Genomic DNA, 19,400 nt, shown 5'->3' with positions numbered 1-19,400 from the left:
AAAATTAATCATGAAAATAAGTATTATAAGAATAAAAAAAATGCTTATTTAATACCTCAATTTAAATATTACTGATATTCATTAAAATTCTTTATCAAGATTTATACATATATAAGATATAAGATTAATTGTGTATAAGCGCTATTACTCAACAAATAATTTAACTTCTTTTTGTCATTAATGGGTTACTTTAGCAATAAGTTAGAATTGGTTTTTGATTATTGAATTCTAAATTTTATTTAATTTTTAGTTTTGTAAATGTATTTTTTTCAATGTTATTTAATTTGATGAGTCGGTTTAACAACGCTATTAAATAGATAAGATACGTGGGCCGATCCTACCGTTACCTTTGCCACGAAGTTATGTATGCATTTAGGAAAAAGAATAAAAGTCAAAATAAAAAATTTCTTGTTACCAAAGCCACAATAGTGTATATATATGTCACTCTCCGGCTCACAAAGCTTTTAAAGTGGCTAACGGGTCGCTAACGCTAGCCGTGCAGTTCTCTCCATTTTCTGTTCCGAAGAAGAAGCTTCGTTTCCCATTAGGGTTAGGGTTTCAGTGTTTTCTCTTCCGTGTACCTGCCACGCTTTCCTTTGTCGTTTTTCTTTAGCTCCGAGAGCTATGGAGTCTGCTCTAGTGATCAAGGTTCTGATCTTAATTTTCCTTTTTCCGTCATGTTTTCGTTTCAGTTTTCGGTCCTGAATTTTTTTCCTTCTATTATATCGTGACTTTGTGATGTGATGCTCTGCGTTTATTAATCTTGATATTTCTTAGAGAAAATGAAGATGAATTGTTTTTATTTTTGTTTGTGACGATGTTGCTAGTTGATGAGGCCTTGAGTCTGATAGTCACTATGGTGCTTTCATTCTGTGGTTGATTTTGTTACAATCTTGTCAAATTAAAATTGACATACACCCCCTTCTAGTTTCGCCTTTAATATTATTGTCTGAGTGATCGGAGCACCGAATTTTAGTTGATAAAGCCTTGAGTCTCATAGTCACTATGGTTTTATATAACACTATATGTAGTGACTTTTGGAATGACGATGGGGCTGAAACCCCAACCAATTCTTGCTGGGTTCGGCATGAACAAATTGGTTTTGCCTAGAAAAAATTTAGCGTTAGTTTCATGAAAATTAATTGATTCCTAGCATCTGCTAGATTTGTCGCGGTTGTATTGTTTTTATTCTTTTGGCTTGGAGTATTGTGAGTATTTTAAATGATTCACTTTTATGAATTTGTATTGGAATTAAAACTGTTGTGCAGTGTGGAACTTTCATTTAACTGAGGCTCTGTTTTAGTTCAATTGATGGTATTATATATATATATATATTTTTTAATATATCAAGGTTCCTGCTGATCAATGTATGATAATACATTTTTATTTAGCTGGTAATCTTTTGATGCTTAGTGTAATTTGAGGATAACCTTCATTCATTTTACGGCAAATTCATAAAATAATATTTGGTGGAAGAATCTGCTAATATTTTTTTGTGGCTTTAGATCGGTTCTACAATCATGAACATCTTTGCTTATTGCATCAATACATCACTTTTTTGTTGGACAGGTGAAATATGGGGATACCCTCCGGCGCTTCACTGCCTCTGTGGACGAGATTAATCGACTGGATCTCGACATGGTTGGGTTGAGACAGAAGATATGTTCTATCTTCGGTTTCAGTGCTGATGCAAATTTAGTTCTGAGATATGTTGATGAAGATGGCGACTTGGTGACTTTGGTTGATGATGATGATTTGCGTGATGTGATGAGGCAGCAATTGAAATTCTTGAGAATTGAGGTACTTATGAACAATGATGGCGGTGCTAAATCGACTGCTTGGTCTACTGGAAGTGCCACCCCCTTAAAATCTCCTTCTGTCACAAACCCACCTCTGGGTAGAAATACTATATTACACGAGGCTCTATCTAAATTGTCGCTTTCAAAAGCAGCATCTTCTACTCCCGTGGTTGATAATATTGCCAATTCAATTTTGAAAATAGGACAATCTGTTCTAAATTCTCATTTCCAGCCTCGTGATACAGCTGGTACAAGTTCAAAAACGGGTCCTGGAGAACATGCCACTTCTAAGGCAAAAGGTTCTCAATCTTCATATGTGGACTCAGCCTCCAATTCTACTGTCCAGGGTGAGAGTGCCACTCCCTTAAGATTTCCTGTTCCAAACCCATCTCTGAGCCCAAATGCAGATAAAGTTGCCATTTCATCTCCTGTGCCTGATCCAGTACGTGAGCTTATTTCCAATTTGTTGTATCCAAATGCTGCATCTTCTAGTCAGCTGCCTGTTAATCTTGCTGATTTAATTTCCCTACTGGGACATTCTGTTTTAAATTCTTATTGCGAGCCTCATGTTGCAACTGGTCCATTCTCTAAAAATGGTGTTCCTGAAGAACCTATCTCTGGTGAAGCAAGAGATCCACAGATGCCATCTGTGGACTTGGCTTCCAATGCCACTCAACATGTGGAGGCTGAAAACCTAGTTAGAGATGCAGCCTCTGCTTCTAATGCCACTCAACAGGTGGAGACTGAAAACATAATTAGAGATGTAGCCGGTCAACATTTGGAAGCTGGGAATGTAATCAGTGCAACTACAGCTGCGGAAGTTTCCACAGTTGATCTCAATATCCCTCCTTGTGATCCCTATTCATCTCAGTCCACAAATGTGAATAAGGCTCCACTTTCATCAGAAGTCCCTGATGGTGATTGCAGGAAGGGTAAAATGTCAACTGTCTATAGTTCTGCTGGTAAGGTTGACAGCAGTGGTACATCCTCAAGTCCTGCTGGTCCTAATGACAGTTCAACCCAGACTACTTCATTGAATGCTGGTGGTTTCTTTGAATGTCCATTTTCTGGGACATATATTAATTCTTGGACACCACATTTTGGAAACTCTCAAATGCCCCCCTTTAAAAGGAGCCATCGTCACACTGAGGCAATGACTGGTATGTTCCACAAAGGTGTGCGTTGTGATGGTTGTGGTGTCTATCCGATAACTGGACCTCGGTTCAAATCCAAAGTGTAAGTACTTTGATTTATTTGGACTTATTTATTGTTAAATTGTTTTCAGGGCCGTTTCCATGATATTTTGTTCTTCATGCAGGAAGGAAAATTATGATCTCTGCCACATTTGTTACAACGAAATGGGTAATGGTACAGATTATATCAGAATGGACCGTCCGGCTCGTTTCCCTCGATGTGTATATGAGCAATCCAAAAACTTTGTAATCACTTTTGAACACTGCTATCTTTTAACTTCTCCCTATGCTGAATCTTTGCATTTTTCACATTTTTTTTTTATGTTGCAGCCAACATTACCGCCTCATACTTTTAAAAAAAGTGCCATTTTGAAGCATGCAAGACCAAAGTTAGATAGTCAGTTCATTTTGGATGTCAATGTGCTAGACGGTACAATGATGGCTCCATCTACTGCATTTACAAAGATCTGGCGGATGCGCAATAATGGCACTGTAGCGTGGCCCAAGGGAACTAAACTTGTTTGGATTGGAGGAGACAAGTTTAGTGACTCTCATTCAGTTGACTTAGAGGTTTGATAAATATTCATACTGTAGTTTAATTATTTCCTGAAGGTCTATTATCTTTTCTCTAGGTTTGCCTTGCTCATCTTAGAATCTGTATGCAAGTTCATTTTGTGCTCTTTCTGATTAAACGTCACAGGTTCAGAATGGTGTCCCTATCGAGAAGGAACTTGACATTGCAGTTGACTTTGCAGCACCTCGGATACCTGGTCGATACACATCATACTGGAGGTTGGCAACTTCATCTGGACATAAATTTGGCCAACGTGTTTGGGTCCTTGTACAGGTAAAATGATAGTGTTGAAGGAATTTCTTACTGATACTAGATTTTACTCTTGATGGTGTAATAATAAATTTGCTCTCTTGCATCGTCGTACACACAGGTTGATGCCTCTCTCAAGGACTCATTTTATGATAACTCTCAGGGATTGAACTTGAATATTCCACTTGATGTCAGTGGATCTGAAGGACCTCTGCTTATAGATATCAATGTTAGGCCTGCCGAGGATGATACTTTTCTTCAAACCCGCATTCCTAATGCTCTGATTCAACCTGCTGAACAGGTTGATAAGGAACCAATGTTGGAACTGGAAAAGGAATTCCCTATAAATGAAGCTACATTTGTTGGCCCTTCTGCCTCAGCCCCTGCTGCAACCTCCCTGGCACCTTCCTCAATCTCTTATCCTATTATTGATTTATCTGAAACAACACCAGCTGTTCCCTCTGATCAGCAATCCTCCACTGTGGCTGTACCATCATCATCTATTATGGGGACCGATGGAATTAACTCTCTGGAGGAGAGTCTACTTAAAGAACTTGAGGTGATGGGTTTTAAGCAGGTTGATTTGAACAAAGAGGTCTTGAGGATGAATGAGTATGATCTGGAGCAATCCATCGTCGATCTATGTAGTGATGTCTATAATGTTTCTGAGTGGGACCCTATCCTTTTAGAGTTGCAAGAGATGGTGAGTTGTTTGGTTCATCTTTTATCATCAAATGCATGAAATTGAAGTCCTTTATCTTCTAATCCCCTCCTCCCATTTTCCATTCGTTCCTCTGACCATACAATATATTATTCAACTGGATACTGTTTTGATTGGTTACGGGGTTTATGCAGGGTTTCCGTGACCAAGAGATGAATAAGAGGTTGCTTAAGAAAAACAATGGAAGCATTAAGCGTGTTGTTATGGATTTAATCCAAGGAGAGTAGCTTTTGTTAAAATGTGGGTTAATAGTTAATGTAAAGTTGGCGACTAGTGCTCCTTGGGTGCTTGACATCTGTCAGGTAGACATAATTATCTTATATCGTATCTATTCCCTGTCTTTGTGTTGTGGTGATATTGCCATCACAATCCAGTGTCGGATTCAAGTATGTTTGAACTACTGTGCTTTCGTATGTAATTAATTATATTGCCTTCGCCACCCTCTGCAGTTTTTAATCTCTGCTATTTTTCTCTGAAATTAGTTTTAATAACACTTTTCATTAGCCATGATTTTTGCTACATTTGACTGGGTATTACTGAAAGATTTCATGGGTACTTACAAGATATAGAAAAAAAAAGTGAAATTTGGCAAGATAATTATATATTTGAGCTCCAGTCCAATCATAAAAAATTTATGCTATGACTCTTTTCTTTCTGCCGATTAGTTCGAAGATGGCTTCTTCGTTATATGAAAAATATCCATAGAATGTTGACATTAAATTTCTAAATACTAATCCAAGTTAAAGTGTGTTGTAAGTCATAAGCGTCTTGTGATTTATTAAGTAACTTTTACATTCCATACTGCAGTTTTAATCGTATTTATCTTTATTTAAAGTGTCTTATCTTCTGATAAGATAAACAAACAAAAACAGTAACATTTATATTTTATATTAGAATAACTAATAATTATGTATTAGAATAACTAATAATCACGAAACGAAATAAATAAACATTTATATTATGAATTTTATTTTATGGATAGAAATATGTTTAAGTTATTTTTAAGTTTAATTTTTAAATCTTTTATCAATCATTTTAATTTTTAATGAACTTGTGTGTATATATATATATATATATATGAAAAAGGATAGATGTGTCCGGTCCAAATATTAAATTGGTAAAATACTTTTTTAGATAACTTTCGATTTGTTTAGTATATACATTTAAGTTACGGCTAAGCATAGTATATGATTAAGAGGTTTCGTCCTTCTAAATCTTTTTCCACATATATAAAAAGAAAAATATAAATAAAATATCTTTTTTCTAATTTTAATATATTTTATATATTTGTTCATTCCAAAAATTTTGTAAAACTAATTTGACACTCTTAAAATATTTTCTGAAAACTCATCATTGCTCAAATACTTTTTTCTCTCATAATTTTAATTATATTTTTTTATGATTTCCTTCAAACAATATATTATATTTCGGAAAATACAAATCTAAATTTTATTTAATTAAGTTGTTTTTATAAGGCATATATTTATTCATTTCTATTCATTTTTTAATATTTTTATTTGTTTTTTTTTCATGCGTAGGATGAGTATTCCTTTATGTAAACCTTTACTTTATTTGGTTAAACATATTTTGTCTTTTCTCCTTGTTTTCTAGTTTCGTTTTATTTAAATATCATTTCCTTCGTTATGCAATTTTTATTTTCTCTTAACATTTTGACTTCTTCTGTACCACCAAGTTCACTTGATACTTAAGATAATTTCATTCTCAAACATTTGCAGAAATATAATAGCTTTAAAATTATTATTTGTTACTCTATTTTAATATATATATATATATATATATATATATATATATATATATATAATTTTCTTTTTGATATTTAATATTAAAGAAAAGAAAATGTCTATATTTTTTATATCAAATAAATAATAATATCATGTTTATCTGTTTTATCTTCATTCTTTTATAAAAAATACATATATTTAATTAATATTTATGACCATACCAGATGAGTGTATATACCCACCCACTATCTAATAAAAACGATAACGAAACACAATTTGATAACAGACGGTCCTCATAATTTGAAATTGCAATAACTCCATGGCTATTACTTCATGCACCATATCCCTGCATCCTATCATTCGACAATTCATTTTCCGGAACACATTAAAACAAATTCAGAAATTGTTTTCCTGTAGACAATCACCCCACTTAAATAATTCTGGGCTTTTGATGAGATGCATTAAGAAATTTGATAGGATGCAGGAAGTTCTTGCCTAACTGCATATATGTAAGAGAAAGATACTGAGTCATATTAGTTGAAGACTTCTATGCTTCATGAAGTACTCGATATAGTAACATACAAGATGGTGTGTTTTATCTAATATGAAAAATTATAAAATCCTTCCATAAAATTAAAATGGTGTATTGTTCTTACTTGTGTGTGGTGTGGTGTCCTCCGTCTACCAAAATAGCCGTTCTTTTATGACAGTGAGACGCCAATTGTGGCTAAACAGTGTTCTTATATGATGGAATATGTTAGTGTCGACAAGAATTTTAAAAGATTAGTGTGAACTGACATCAAATTAAAAAGTTATAAGAAAGGAATTTCTCCATCTCTAAATAACTTTCTACTTTTTGGCCAAATATGTCTCTATATGGAGCTGCTACTTTCAATTATTCATATGTCAATCTGGTCATATATCAGAACCATTATCTATTTTCCTTTTCATTACAGTACCAGATAGAGATATTATTAACCATTTGATTATGTGATTTTGACTCCAACTTTCTACTCTTTCTTCCAAATGAAAAATGTTATTAATGCAGTGTTATATCACTAATCCTTGTTCAGATTTTAGTTATTTTTAATGAATTTTAATTAATAAAAGTGAGTGTGTGTGGCTTACTTGCTTGCCATGGAATTAGATTCCTTGGAGGAATGGAATGTAACATAGAGGTAGAATCTGCTTCCTGCTTTTGGAGATGATAAATATCCAAGGAATTAGATTCAAAGCCATCGATTTAAGAACAAACAGAGGTTGTTGTACCTGCCATTCTGTCTATAAATTGCAGTGTGTGATAGCAGATTAATGGTGTAGTTGTGCTTATATACCTGTCCTTGTGAGAAAAAACCATCAGAAAACAATGCTGCGCTCGGAGGACTACCACGCCCACATATCAAAAGTTCACAGGTCACAGAGTGTTCTCACAGATGTCCCTCGCTACCCCAATGCTCACATGGCTTTCAACAACGCCCATAACAACTCACATTCTAATGAGAGGGCTGAGATGGTAGAGTATGATCAGACTGAGGATGGTGAAGTCATGTACCAAGAAAGGGTTCAGTCCAACCCAGGGAAGAACAAGGCTCGATTTGAATTACACAAGTGGAAGACCTACAGGCCTTGAGAAGAACATGACCAAGAACACAGTTTGCTACAAAAACTACCTAATACATCAAAATCATCAGTATGTATGATTGTGAAATAAATGCCTGCTCAGCAGGCTATTGTGTTTGCTTAAGTGTTTTATACCAGTAGTACATTAGTATTGTTTACCATGTACGAACTATAAATGAAGCATATACATGAGTTATCTACAACATATTTGAACTATAGCATGCTATGGTTTATTATTTGTTTATTCCAACTTTAATTCTTCTGACTTAAAACAGCTAAATCTGTGAGAAAATGAGGGGACATATTGAATAAAATTGAAGAGTAAACGAAACTTAAAAGAAGATAAAAGTCATGTATCATTTTGGAGTGGAATATTGGGGGCATTAAAGCGCCTGGAAGACCTAAAATTGAACAGATTCCTGAGGCTATTCTTACTCTCAGGCTTTCGCTTGGGTTGGATTGGAGTGGAACCACATAAATCATGAAAAGGGTTATCTAAAGTTAACCCTGTCTCGATCCTTCTGGACACAGTGACAAGCTCATAGGAGTCCCAGAGTGAGTGCTGAAAGTCCCAATGAGTGTCTTTAGAAGAAGTTGGTGGCTTGCTCAAAGCTTGAAGCTTAAATCTTGAAGGCTTGCCTCTGAAATTCCTTCGATGAGCGTCGAATTCGGCCATGGGCTTGGAAGTGCCGGAGCGGCTGTACCAGGCCTGTGCAACGGCTTTCAAAACTTCCAAGTCTTGGGGTTCGTGTCGTGGGAGCTCTGCCCTCTTCTTCATGGCACTGACAAAACATTTTCTTCAAGACGCCATGTTCCTGCTCATGCTCACGGTCGTGTTACTTTCGTTGAAACCACGGCCTCACATATGCCATACGGAAAGGGATAAGCTCACGCTGGTGCAGATGCAATTTCTTTCTTTTCTTCTTTTTTTTTGTTTTTCTCTTTTTTTTTCTCTGGTTGCTCTGAGTGCATTTCGTCTTATTATCCTAATTTTTGTGAACAATAGTTTATTTCCGTCTCGATGAATTAACGTTAGTTCGTGCGAATTTACCCAGTATGATGATGAATTATCCTTCAACTCGTTTATTTTATATTCATACAAAATTAAGATACGTCAAATTCGATGATTAACAACTCGTTAAAATAATAATTGCTTACATTACTTATTATTTTACTAGTTTATATCATTTATTGGTGTATAAAATATGTTGAGATATAATATTTATTGTTTTTATTTAATTTTGATTTATAAATAAGATTGAGTAGAAAACCTAATTTATCAATCTTGTTTCTTTTCATAAAGTGGGACGGGGAGTAACAAGTTCGAACGTAATTCAGACATCCTATTGCTTTTATGAAGAAAAAGTCCTTCTGTTTTCAGCATTTCCTAGTTGAAAACTTCAATTTTATTAATGTTTTTCCTTTCATTTTTGAGAGACTGAAAATTAACTACTTATATTATAGAAAATTAAAAGTAAATCACTCATAGTTTACAAATATAACAGTGTTTGTCACGTAGATCCTTGTTTAAGGAATGCAACATGATATAACAAAATCATTAACAAAACTAAATTTAACACATTTAGTTTTATAAAAACAAAAAAAGAATTAACTAATAAATTTATAGGGACCAAAATCATATTCTACTTAAAATAATAATATTTAACTTAAATCCATGGAAATTTCATCAAGGATCATAAAGAAACTTTTCAAGTTCAAATATCACTTTGAATTCATAAAATAAGCAATATTCAAACAAAAAGGAACCAATGGTTAAATTATTAACACTGAAAATTATTTTATTAGAATTAATTTTTTGATTAAAAAAGGTTCAAAGGGTGCTTAACAAGAACTTTGTATTTTATAAGGTCTCATCTTTCTAATGGCGTTTAATTCCTTCGTAGTGTTACTAAATTTTGCACAAAGTGGAAGGCTTTAAAAAGAGAGGGGAAATCTTTCATATATGAAAGAAACAATGGATGGAAAGATACATGAAGATCATTTCCTATATTGAAAGTACGCAAAGATATGTAGCAATAGCATTCCTAAAGTTGGTTGTGGCCAAACTGTCACAAACATTCATGAAGAATCCATCCCCAAAGACTAATATATTAGGTGAGAGAATCTCTATATTTGAGTAGTAGCATGCCAAATAGTTCATCCTATTCAATTCAATGAGAGACTGCTAATATTATCATCCTTTTTAAGATCCAAAGTGCACTATAATTTCACTCATCTATCAGCATTTGACTAGTACCTTTTCAATCTATAAATAACCCTCTCCGTGGCACAACTCTCGACAAAAACACCAAATTGGTAAGAGTTAAATTACCTTGATTCGAGGTTAAGGAGTGTCCTAAGAGAAGGTGATAGGGAAGAAGGGTACAACTTCTTGATTAGTTCAAGACTACCATCGAAAGAGATAGATATATAACGAGACTACAACCACCGATACTCAGCAATGTGCACCGTCTAGCAACTAATGAACTCCTACAATCTTCAAAAATTGGACACATCGCACTTCAACATACATGCGGCAAAATCTGCTAAATTCAAGGGATGCTTCATGGACCCTTCATTGAATTCTTCTGGGGCCTCCACACTCTTCGATGGACTGCAGAGTAAAAGTAGCTGAATTTCTTACACTACCAACTTTAGTCAATAATTCTGACATCTTTAATAAGATTTTCTCTCACTAACATGAGTAACTTAAGACGGCAATGAGAAGAGATGCAATAGAAAGTTATGAAAGAGCATGGTTCATTAAAAATGATTCGATAATAACATTCTTGTTCCAAGGTGAATAGTCAAGCATTTGTCTCAACACGGTTGAAATTCAAAATTGAAATTATAAACCAGGAGTCGATATAATAAACAATGAACTAACTTCAGAAGCCAACACAACATTCCCCTCAAATATTTTTCGTGTTATGAATTGTAAAGCATGTACATCCATCTCCGTTAGAGAAAAAACACTAAAAGCTATAATGCAGAATCTTCTGAAAAATAGCCATTGATGATAACTTTACGGGTATTAGATGAAAATTTGTTATAATTTAAAAATGAAACTTAGCCTCACATCACTTCCTGTGTCCAATGGTTTTGCAACGGCTAATGATCAAACTTGATAGTATCAATAATTTGAACTTTGAAGAAAGACGAGATACCTACTGAGAGAAAAGTTCTAGGGATCAGGCAGCTGAGGAGTCTGAGTGTCCCTTTCAGATGAACCGAAAAGTTTAGAGATTTTAATGTGTGTACGGATATGGTGAGGAGTCTTGTACAATAGATCCTTGGCCTCAGAGAGTCTACCCTCTTCGAATAAGGATTCAAAAACCTGAACGTAAACAGCATGGGATGGGTAACTTTTTACACTCAATGCCTTCAGGAATGCCTCAGCATCCTCCACAGACCCAAACTTTGAAATATAAGGCACAAAGGGTAGATGATATGGAGGGTAGTTGTGGGTCTTCATCAAACGAAGAAGTTCAAGTGCTTCCTCAAACTTCATGTCTTCCAATAGCTTTTCAATCAGTTTTTTATATGTAGCTTGCCATGGAGATATACGACACTTCCTACTAATCTCTATAAGCAACTTGTACGCACCTTCTATTCTCTTTTGACTAAGAAAACCGTCAACCAGAACATCCAATAAATCAGCATCAGGATAGCAGTCCTTTTCAATCATCTTAGAAAAACAAAGTAAGGCTTTGTCTAATTCCATGGCATCACAATGCCCTTGGATCAAAATGGTCCAAGTCTTAATATCAGGGATGCATCCACAAGACTGCATCTCCTCCAGCACCTTACATGCTTCTTCAAACCTCCTCATCTTGCAAAGTCCAAAAACCAGTTGACTGTAGGTGATGTTATCAGGCTCGTGACCAGCATTTCGCATAGTCCTAACAATATTTTCAGCTTCATCAAATTTCCCAGCACCTGTCAAAGACCTGTGGATTCCATCATAGATAGCCTTGGAGAGAGTGTGCCCTGTCGACTCATATTTCCTAGTAACCCTGAAAACTAAATCCAGATTTGGCTTATCACTTGCAGATATGCTCTTCAAAAGGAGAATGCAATCTTGAACCAGTGGCTTATATGAACCATCCATCATATGCTCATAAAGCTTGACAGCATCCTCCATCATCCTATTCTTTTGAAGCTGCCTCGATATCTTTATGTAAGTATCAATATCCAATTGATGACCCACACTCTTCATCTCTTCAATAACACTCCAAAACTCCTGAATTGAGTCGTTCCTCGCGAGAACACTTGCAAATGCATTGTAAGTCACAGTATTATGCTCATACCCCGGTTGTGTCCCAACCCAACGAAAGAACTTGTAAGACTTTAGAGGAGTATTTCGAAGCTCTTTCAAAACCCTTAGTACAAAATTATCCGACAGTAGAATTTTAAGCTTAGCGAGTTCACCCATAACCTCCTCACCCCATTCAGACACTGAAATGATACCAACCACCTTGGTGACAACACTCTGCATTGCATTCTCCTCTAGCATCCGATTATAAAATTGGGTCAAAGCAACGGCGTCACTGTTCATCTTTTCCTTTTTAAAGCGAACAAAAATTGTGAGATATGTTTCTTCGTTGAGATAAAACCCCTTTTCCTTCGTCATCCCTAAAGTAATCCAAAATAGTTTCATAGTATCCTTGGTGGCCAAGATCCTAACAATTAAGCTGAACACCGAAGAGCTTGACCTAAACCAGTCTTTATTAATGACCCAATTGAAAAAGCACGAAGCTTTTTCTGGGTTTTTATCCAACCGCTTTATGACGTAAATAACGGTTTCATGGGTCATTGACGGGCAACTATTTTCTAAGCTGAGCTCTATCGCTTGGGACCAATCGTTGGTCAAAACAAGGTCCACAATAGAGCTCGGCTTGGTAGAAAAATAGAGTTTGCGGTGACTTACGGGAAATTGGAAATTGTGACGCGAATCCAAACGGGGCAATGGATTGAGAGAGAAGTGAGTCACCTGATTCCGAGTCACCAGAACTCTGGTAGCGAGTGAAGACTCGAGCACCCTGAGAGAAGCGGCAACTGCTTTCACGCGGTTCATGGTAACACCAAAATGGACAATATAGGTCTAAGGGTTAGAGAGGGTTTAAGGAATAACCGCTGTCCACGGGCACTTAGCTTTTATGGATCCAAGCCATGGGTTTCCATGGTGGTTAATTAGTGAATAGAGAAATAAAACAAACACTCGTTTTATTCTTTTAGTTTATTCATGAAATAAATTTATACAAATGAACAAATTGCTTCGTTAAAATTAATTTTTTTTACTGTATATTATACATAATAAATATTTATTTCATATAGTTAAATTACAATAAATAGAACTATTTAATTTAATTCACAATATATATATATATATATATATATATATATATGAGGTTTGCTAACGCCTGTTTTTGAATTGGTATATTTTAGCAATGTGTACCGGATTTTAGTAGACAAAAATACCCTTATATATTATGGATTCCAAGTTTTAAGGTTAAGGGTATTTTAATAATTTTTATTCTCAAAACTTAAAAAAAAGAAAGAAACCCCCAAACCCTTACTCACCTCTCTCATTCCTCTCAATCCTTTCTCTTTCATCTCTCTCACTCCAACCTTTTATTTGTCATCTCTACTGTAGCCCCAATTGAAAAAAATCAGAAACACATGCCTTTAAAAAATTTTCCTTTGTAAAGAGTTGAGTCATTGACATATTCACCTTCAAGGCAAAGGTTCATTCAAGATCTCTTCAATTTCACCATCTTCACTAACCTCTCTAATTTCATCATCTGTATTTGTTGAATCATCATCTCTAAAAAAAACTATGCTTGTGAAAATTACATAAAATTAGATAAGACAAAAATTATAAAATAAAAACTCATTATAAAATCATTTTTTGTAAGAAATTGTTTAATAGCGAGTATTTCTGATTTTTTCCAGGTCAATTACCAATTCGTTTATGCTTGTGAAAATTGGATAAAATTAGATAAGACAAAAATTATAAGATGAAAACTCATTATAAAATCATTTTTTTTAAGATTGTTTAACAGCAAGTGTTTCTGATTTTTTCAATTGGGGCTACAGTAGGGATGACAGAAAAAAGATTGGAGTGAGAAAGAGGAAAGAGAAAGGGTTGAGACGAATGAGAGAGGTGACTAAGGGTTTTGGGGGTTTCTTTTTTTTTTTTTATCTACTAAAACCCGGTGTACCAACTGAAAAACGTACGCGCGTTAGCAAACCTATATATATATATATATATATATATATATATATATATATATATAAATACAATTTTAATTTAATGATTTGTAATTTCTTTTAGAAATATTAAATTTCAAATTAGAACATAATATTTTAAAAATGCTAAATTGAAAAAAGAAATCATTTTTCAAATTAAATTTCACGACACTAAACTCTTTGCCACATTATTTATAAAACTCAATCCATTTAATATAAGATAAATAGTGAGTTTAATATAATAATTATTTACATATTTATTTTTATTTTAGTATAATGAAAAAATACAATCTTAATATAAAAAGTTTAAGTTAACTTGGAAGCAGGATTCTTTTTTCTCAAAAGCAGAGGGATTAAAATTTTCAAACAACAACGTTGGATCATGGAGCCTGAGAGCAGAAAACCTGGACAAATGGTACCTCTGGCGAAGAAACTTATCTGAGGATCATCAATCCAGAAGAAAATGGTGATACCGAGATGGTGCTCTGTACACCGTATCTCTCATGCTACATTGATATTGTTTTAGCGCCTTTTGGATTCTCTCCTTAGATATACTCTCGTTACCTGCAAGTCAAATTCTAATTTTTCTGGAGCTTGAAGCTTTTCACAGTGCTCCCGGGACTTCTGCTCTGTGGATTTTTTTATAATTCCTTAGTTGCAGGATTGTGAAAAAGGTGAGCTACCAATTTCTTTCTCTAAAGAATGTACATATGTTTTTGTTTAGTTGTTTCATACTATAATTACTAATTTATTGATATGTATAATATTTGTGATCCAAACTTAATGTTTTTAAGATAAACTCTTTCTACTTATTAAGAACTATTCTTAGTTTTTATCTTTTAATTTCCTAATTTAATTTAGGTTCTCTCATTACATTTCCCCCTTCTACGGTTTTCTTCCTGTTGAATTTTGATACAAGGGTATTTGCATCATGGAATTTATTCGTTTGTCAATCATTTTTACAGTATAATAAGAATGGCTAATGTGCCTAGAACTATAATAATAATAAAAAGAATATTAATATTTTGTATTGTTGAAAATCAGTTATATTTTTCATAAATTTTATTGTGAATATACTTAATATTACGTGTCACTAAATTATTAAAAAAATATTATATAAACAAAAAAATTAGCGTGTTGTGTGCTGTCAAAATATATTGTATTATTTATTTGTTATTATCATTTTTTAATTTTAGTATTGCAAATAATTTTTACAAAATATATATAACTCAAATCTCATTTTATATAATTATTATCAGACAATTTGATAATTTTTATTTTTTATTTATTAAAATATTTTTTTTAATTTATTAGATCAGTCAAATTCTTTACAAATTTTATTTTCAAATTCACTCTTAATCATTTCTAACTATTTCAAAAAAAAATAACAATCTATTCTTAAATCTTTTCAAATTTATTCACTCTCTTTTATTTAAATCCTTCTACTTAAACCAATACAACGAATGAAAATATCAATAAAGTTTGACATTAAGGTTACACTAAATTTTAATTTAATTATTTCACAATTTATCTCTATTTTGTTTCTCCAAATTCAACTCATTGATATATCTTAGTGAATTATGAAAACACTGAAGTTTAATACAAAGTTCATGAATTCTTATCCAAAACCCTTTTTTTTAGAATATATTTTCATCTCAACAAATAAAGGACTTAAATCCATATAAAACTTATTAAATGTGCTAAATCTCACTCTCAAAAGTGAATTTCATTCTTCATTGAAATAGTTTCACGTCAATTTCCCTCCGTTAAAGTATATTAGAAAGTACTTTACTTCTTTAGAGTTTTTTTTTTTTTTAATTTTGCACGCATAAGGTATTTTCTTAAAAAGCTTAAACTTGAATTGATTTAATGCTAATCTAGTAGTAAATATAATCGATCACCCTACTATCTACAACACCTTGGATGAACTTTACTAACAATATTAGGAACCAAAATTTTGAATATCCAAAACCATACTGAAGCATTATTGTAAATTTAATATTTTTTAATCATGCTATTGATATGAATATTCATCACCAAAAATAATAGTTAATATTGTGGAAAACGGGGCTATAGCGCAGAGTACAATTTCTTCAGCCAACTAGGTTCCTTTAATACTACTGTAGCTCAAAGCTCATCAGAGTGTCTTCCTCTCAACATGAGCTTTTATTTTCCCTCTCTGGCCTCCTATCAAATATCTTCTAATTGGAGCAGTAAATTCCAGAACATCAATCATGTATTGTACAACGATAAAAAAAAATTAATAATAATAATAAAATCAATGCCCTAACAAACTCGTCTAAACATTAGCATTAACAAAATCAATGAGCTAAAGTTAGCATTAACAAAAATGGAAAATTTTCTAAACAAAACAACAACTACAACAATGAAGAGCTTATTAATATACATTAGAAGATCATTATTCCTTTTCCAAATTGTGTACTCAACTCGTAGGCCGTAGTCGAAACACATTTGAATCGAAAAGTTCACGGATTTCTTTGGTTTTACTCATATAGGAGGGTATTTTGCTCAATAGATCTTCGGCCTCAGAAAGTCTACCTTTTCCAACCAAAGATTTAAAAACACGAAGGTAGATCAAATACGACCGGGGACTTCCCTTACTCTTCAGGAATTTTACTGCATCTTCAACAGACCCAAAATTAGAAATATACTGCACAAAGGGTTCAATGATCGGTGTGTGTTTGTGTATCCTAGTCAAACAAAGAAGGTTGAGAGCCTCCTCAAATTTCTCAATTTTCAATAGATTTACAATCAGTTTCTCATATGTACTGCGTGACGGAGATGCACCGTGTTTGGTAGCAACCTCTACAAGTAACTTGTATGCATCATCTATTCGCTTTTGACCAAGAAAACTGTCTGTCAGAACACATAAAACAGCAGCATCAAGATTGCAGCCCTTTTCAATCATCTTATGTAAACATAGTAATGCCCTGTCTACTTCATTCGCAACACAATGCCCTTGGACCAATAGGGTCCAAGTCTTAGTATCAGGGATGCAACCACAAGATTCCATTTCCTCCATCACTTTACATGCTTCTTCAAGCCTCCTCATCTTACAAAATCCAACAATCACTTGGCCATATGTGATGTTATCAGGTTCATGACCAGCCTTTCTCATACGATTAACAATATTCTCAGCTTCGTCAAGTTTCCCAGAATTTGTCAAAGACCTGTGGATCACATCATAGATTGCCTTGGGGAGTGTGTGCTCTGTTGACTCATATTTCTTAGAAACCCTGAAAACTAAATCCAAATTTGGCTTATCACTTTCAGAGATACTTTTCAAAAGAAAGCTGCAATCCTCAACAGATGGCTTATACGAACTATCCATCATAAGCTCATAAAGCTTGACAGCATCTTCCATCATCCTATGCCTTTGAAGCATCCTTGATATCTTTAAGTAAGTATCAATATCCAATTCATGACCCACACTCTTCATCTCCTCAATAACACTCCAAAACTTCTCAATTGAATCTATCCTCGCCAGAACTCTTGCAAGTGCATTATAAGTCACTGTATTATGCTCATAACCAGATTGTCTACCAACCCAACGAAAGAACTCGTAAGCCTTTAAAGGAGTGCTTCGAAGCTCTCTCAAAACCCTTATTACAAAATTATCGGAGAGCTGAATTTTAACCTTTGCAAGTTCACCATTAACATCATCACCCCATTTAGACGCTGAAATGATGCCAACAACATTGGCAACAAAACTATGCATTGCATCCTCCCGGATACTCCGATTATAGAAGTGGGTAAGAGACGTGCAATCCCTGTCCATCTTTTTCCTTTTAAAAACGACTAAAATTGACAAATACATTTCTTCATAAAAATAAAACCCTCTTCTCTTCATAGTCCATAGAGTAATCCAAAATTGTTTTATCGTCACCTCAGTGGCCAAGATCCTAAGGATTAAACCATACACTGTAGAACTTGCTCTAAACCATTTTTTGGTACTGACCCAATCGAAAAAGCGCCATGCTTTTTCTGGGCTTGCTTCCAACCGCTTCAAAACGTAAACAACAGTTTCATGGGTCAGGGATGGGTAGCATTTTTCTAACTCGTTCTCTAACTCCTTGGACCAATGGCTCGTCAAAATAAGCTCGGCAATGGGAATTGATTTCGAAGAAAAGTAGATCTTTCGGTGGAGGTTGGGAAAGGGGAAATCACGAGAATGATCCAAAAAGGGTGATGGAGTGTGAAGAGAGAAATGAGTCACCTGGTTCTGAGTGAGTCGGATAGACCGAGTTGCAATGAGTCTCCTGGTGACTGGCGAGTCGAGGAATCTGAGGTTAGCAACAATTGCCTTCAAAGGATTCATTGTAGATCAGATTCAGAGGGACGAAGCCAACTTTGGAGCCTTGCATTACCGGCAGCTTACGAGGAATTCAAAATGGGCTATGTAGGGTTTAGCATTAACCACCTTTCTCGCGAACAGATCCGGGTCCGGGTCCATCCATGGGTTGCCATAACCGGATTTTGCTAACCTTCGGATCCATTTTAATAATTACTATTATCATTATAAAAGGGGAATTAGTTCGTTGTAAAAGTTAATAAAAGAATAATACTGTAAAGGAATGCAGAAGGGGTGCTGAAAACAGACCAAAAAAAGTATTCATTAATTATGGAAAGTTAATTTTAGTTTAAAGATCAAAAAATTTATTATTTCCTTTTATCCCAGATCATCATTACAAACTTGTTTTGCCATACTAGTTTCTAAAACTATTTTCAGAGTAATTTACAATCTGTTTTTTATTATCAAATTTTAAGAAGATTTTTATATAACTGTCTAACTTATAAAGAATTTAAGTTTATATTAATTAGCTTTTTATTTATATATTTTTATTTTCCATTATAATTTATTTACACTTATAAAAAATAATGTTGAATATGTTTTTAGTCTTTTAATTTTAATTGAAAATTAGAAATAGTCTCTCATCAAAAAAGTTGTAAATTTAGTCTTTTTTACTAAATTTTGTTAAGTTTATTTCACATATCAAACACATTTAATGAAGCATTCAGTTGTTACGGTTTAACATATTTTCGCTTCATTGTTAACTAAAAATGCATTTAAAATATCAAATCAACTTAACAAAAAAATTGATTAAAATAACTAATTTCACACGATTTTAAATATGAAAAACTAAATTGATTTAAAATTCGAAACTAATTTCAATTTTTACTAAATAATGTACACAAAAATAAGAAACTTAATTGATACTTTATTAAGAT

At 33.7% G+C, this 19,400-nt stretch overlaps 5 protein-coding genes across 8 annotated transcripts; 2 read left to right on the top strand and 3 right to left on the bottom strand.

Annotated features, from left to right (window-relative positions):
• The first annotated feature begins 451 nt into the window (after positions 1-451).
• Positions 452-4,975, top strand: NBR1 (ubiquitin-associated (UBA)/TS-N domain-containing protein / octicosapeptide/Phox/Bemp1 (PB1) domain-containing protein). Of its 3 annotated transcripts, none has more exons than XM_047314365.2 (7): positions 453-648; positions 1,570-3,035; positions 3,118-3,214; positions 3,323-3,562; positions 3,693-3,839; positions 3,937-4,518; positions 4,671-4,975. In XM_047314365.2, the coding sequence occupies exons 1-7, from the start codon at positions 625-627 to the stop codon at positions 4,761-4,763; spliced, it is 2,649 nt and encodes an 882-aa protein (XP_047170321.2). In that variant the 5' UTR covers positions 453-624; the 3' UTR covers positions 4,764-4,975. The 3 variants fall into 3 exon arrangements, with proteins under 3 accessions (XP_047170305.2, XP_047170321.2, XP_047170313.2); XM_047314357.2 differs by having other exon boundaries at positions 454-648; positions 3,118-3,238; XM_047314349.2 differs by having other exon boundaries at positions 452-648; positions 3,118-3,562.
• A 2,586-nt stretch (positions 4,976-7,561) lies between these two features.
• Positions 7,562-8,142, top strand: LOC124838667 (uncharacterized). Its single transcript, XM_047314338.2, has one exon. It carries the CDS (start codon positions 7,645-7,647, stop codon positions 7,906-7,908), a length of 264 nt encoding a protein of 87 aa, XP_047170294.1. The 5' UTR covers positions 7,562-7,644; the 3' UTR covers positions 7,909-8,142.
• A 65-nt stretch (positions 8,143-8,207) lies between these two features.
• On the bottom strand, positions 8,208-8,927 carry LOC124838658 (uncharacterized). Its single transcript, XM_047314327.2, has one exon. It carries the CDS (start codon positions 8,674-8,676, stop codon positions 8,248-8,250), a length of 429 nt encoding a protein of 142 aa, XP_047170283.1. The 5' UTR covers positions 8,677-8,927; the 3' UTR covers positions 8,208-8,247.
• A 905-nt stretch (positions 8,928-9,832) lies between these two features.
• On the bottom strand, positions 9,833-13,062 carry LOC124838652 (pentatricopeptide repeat-containing protein At3g48250, chloroplastic-like). Of its 2 annotated transcripts, none has more exons than XM_088104950.1 (2): positions 11,066-13,062; positions 9,833-10,512 (listed from the first exon to the last, which is right to left on the bottom strand). In XM_088104950.1, the coding sequence occupies exon 1, from the start codon at positions 12,973-12,975 to the stop codon at positions 11,083-11,085; it is 1,893 nt and encodes a 630-aa protein (XP_087961076.1). In that variant the 5' UTR covers positions 12,976-13,062; the 3' UTR covers positions 9,833-10,512; positions 11,066-11,082. The 2 variants fall into 2 exon arrangements, with proteins under 2 accessions (XP_087961076.1, XP_047170274.1); XM_047314318.2 differs by having other exon boundaries at positions 11,070-13,062.
• A 3,340-nt stretch (positions 13,063-16,402) lies between these two features.
• On the bottom strand, positions 16,403-18,550 carry LOC124838645 (pentatricopeptide repeat-containing protein At3g48250, chloroplastic-like). The gene has a single exon (XM_088104949.1). The coding sequence runs from the start codon at positions 18,487-18,489 to the stop codon at positions 16,594-16,596; it is 1,896 nt and encodes a 631-aa protein (XP_087961075.1). The 5' UTR covers positions 18,490-18,550; the 3' UTR covers positions 16,403-16,593.
• Between the last annotated feature and the right edge of the window lie 850 nt (positions 18,551-19,400).

The sequence above is a fragment of the Vigna umbellata genome, chromosome 1 (genome assembly GCF_029865625.1).
Source record: "Vigna umbellata cultivar VRB3 chromosome 1, Vumbellata_1.0, whole genome shotgun sequence".
NCBI classification, from domain to species: Eukaryota; Viridiplantae; Streptophyta; class Magnoliopsida; order Fabales; family Fabaceae; genus Vigna; species Vigna umbellata.
This window is presented reverse-complemented; position numbering and strand designations above follow the sequence as displayed.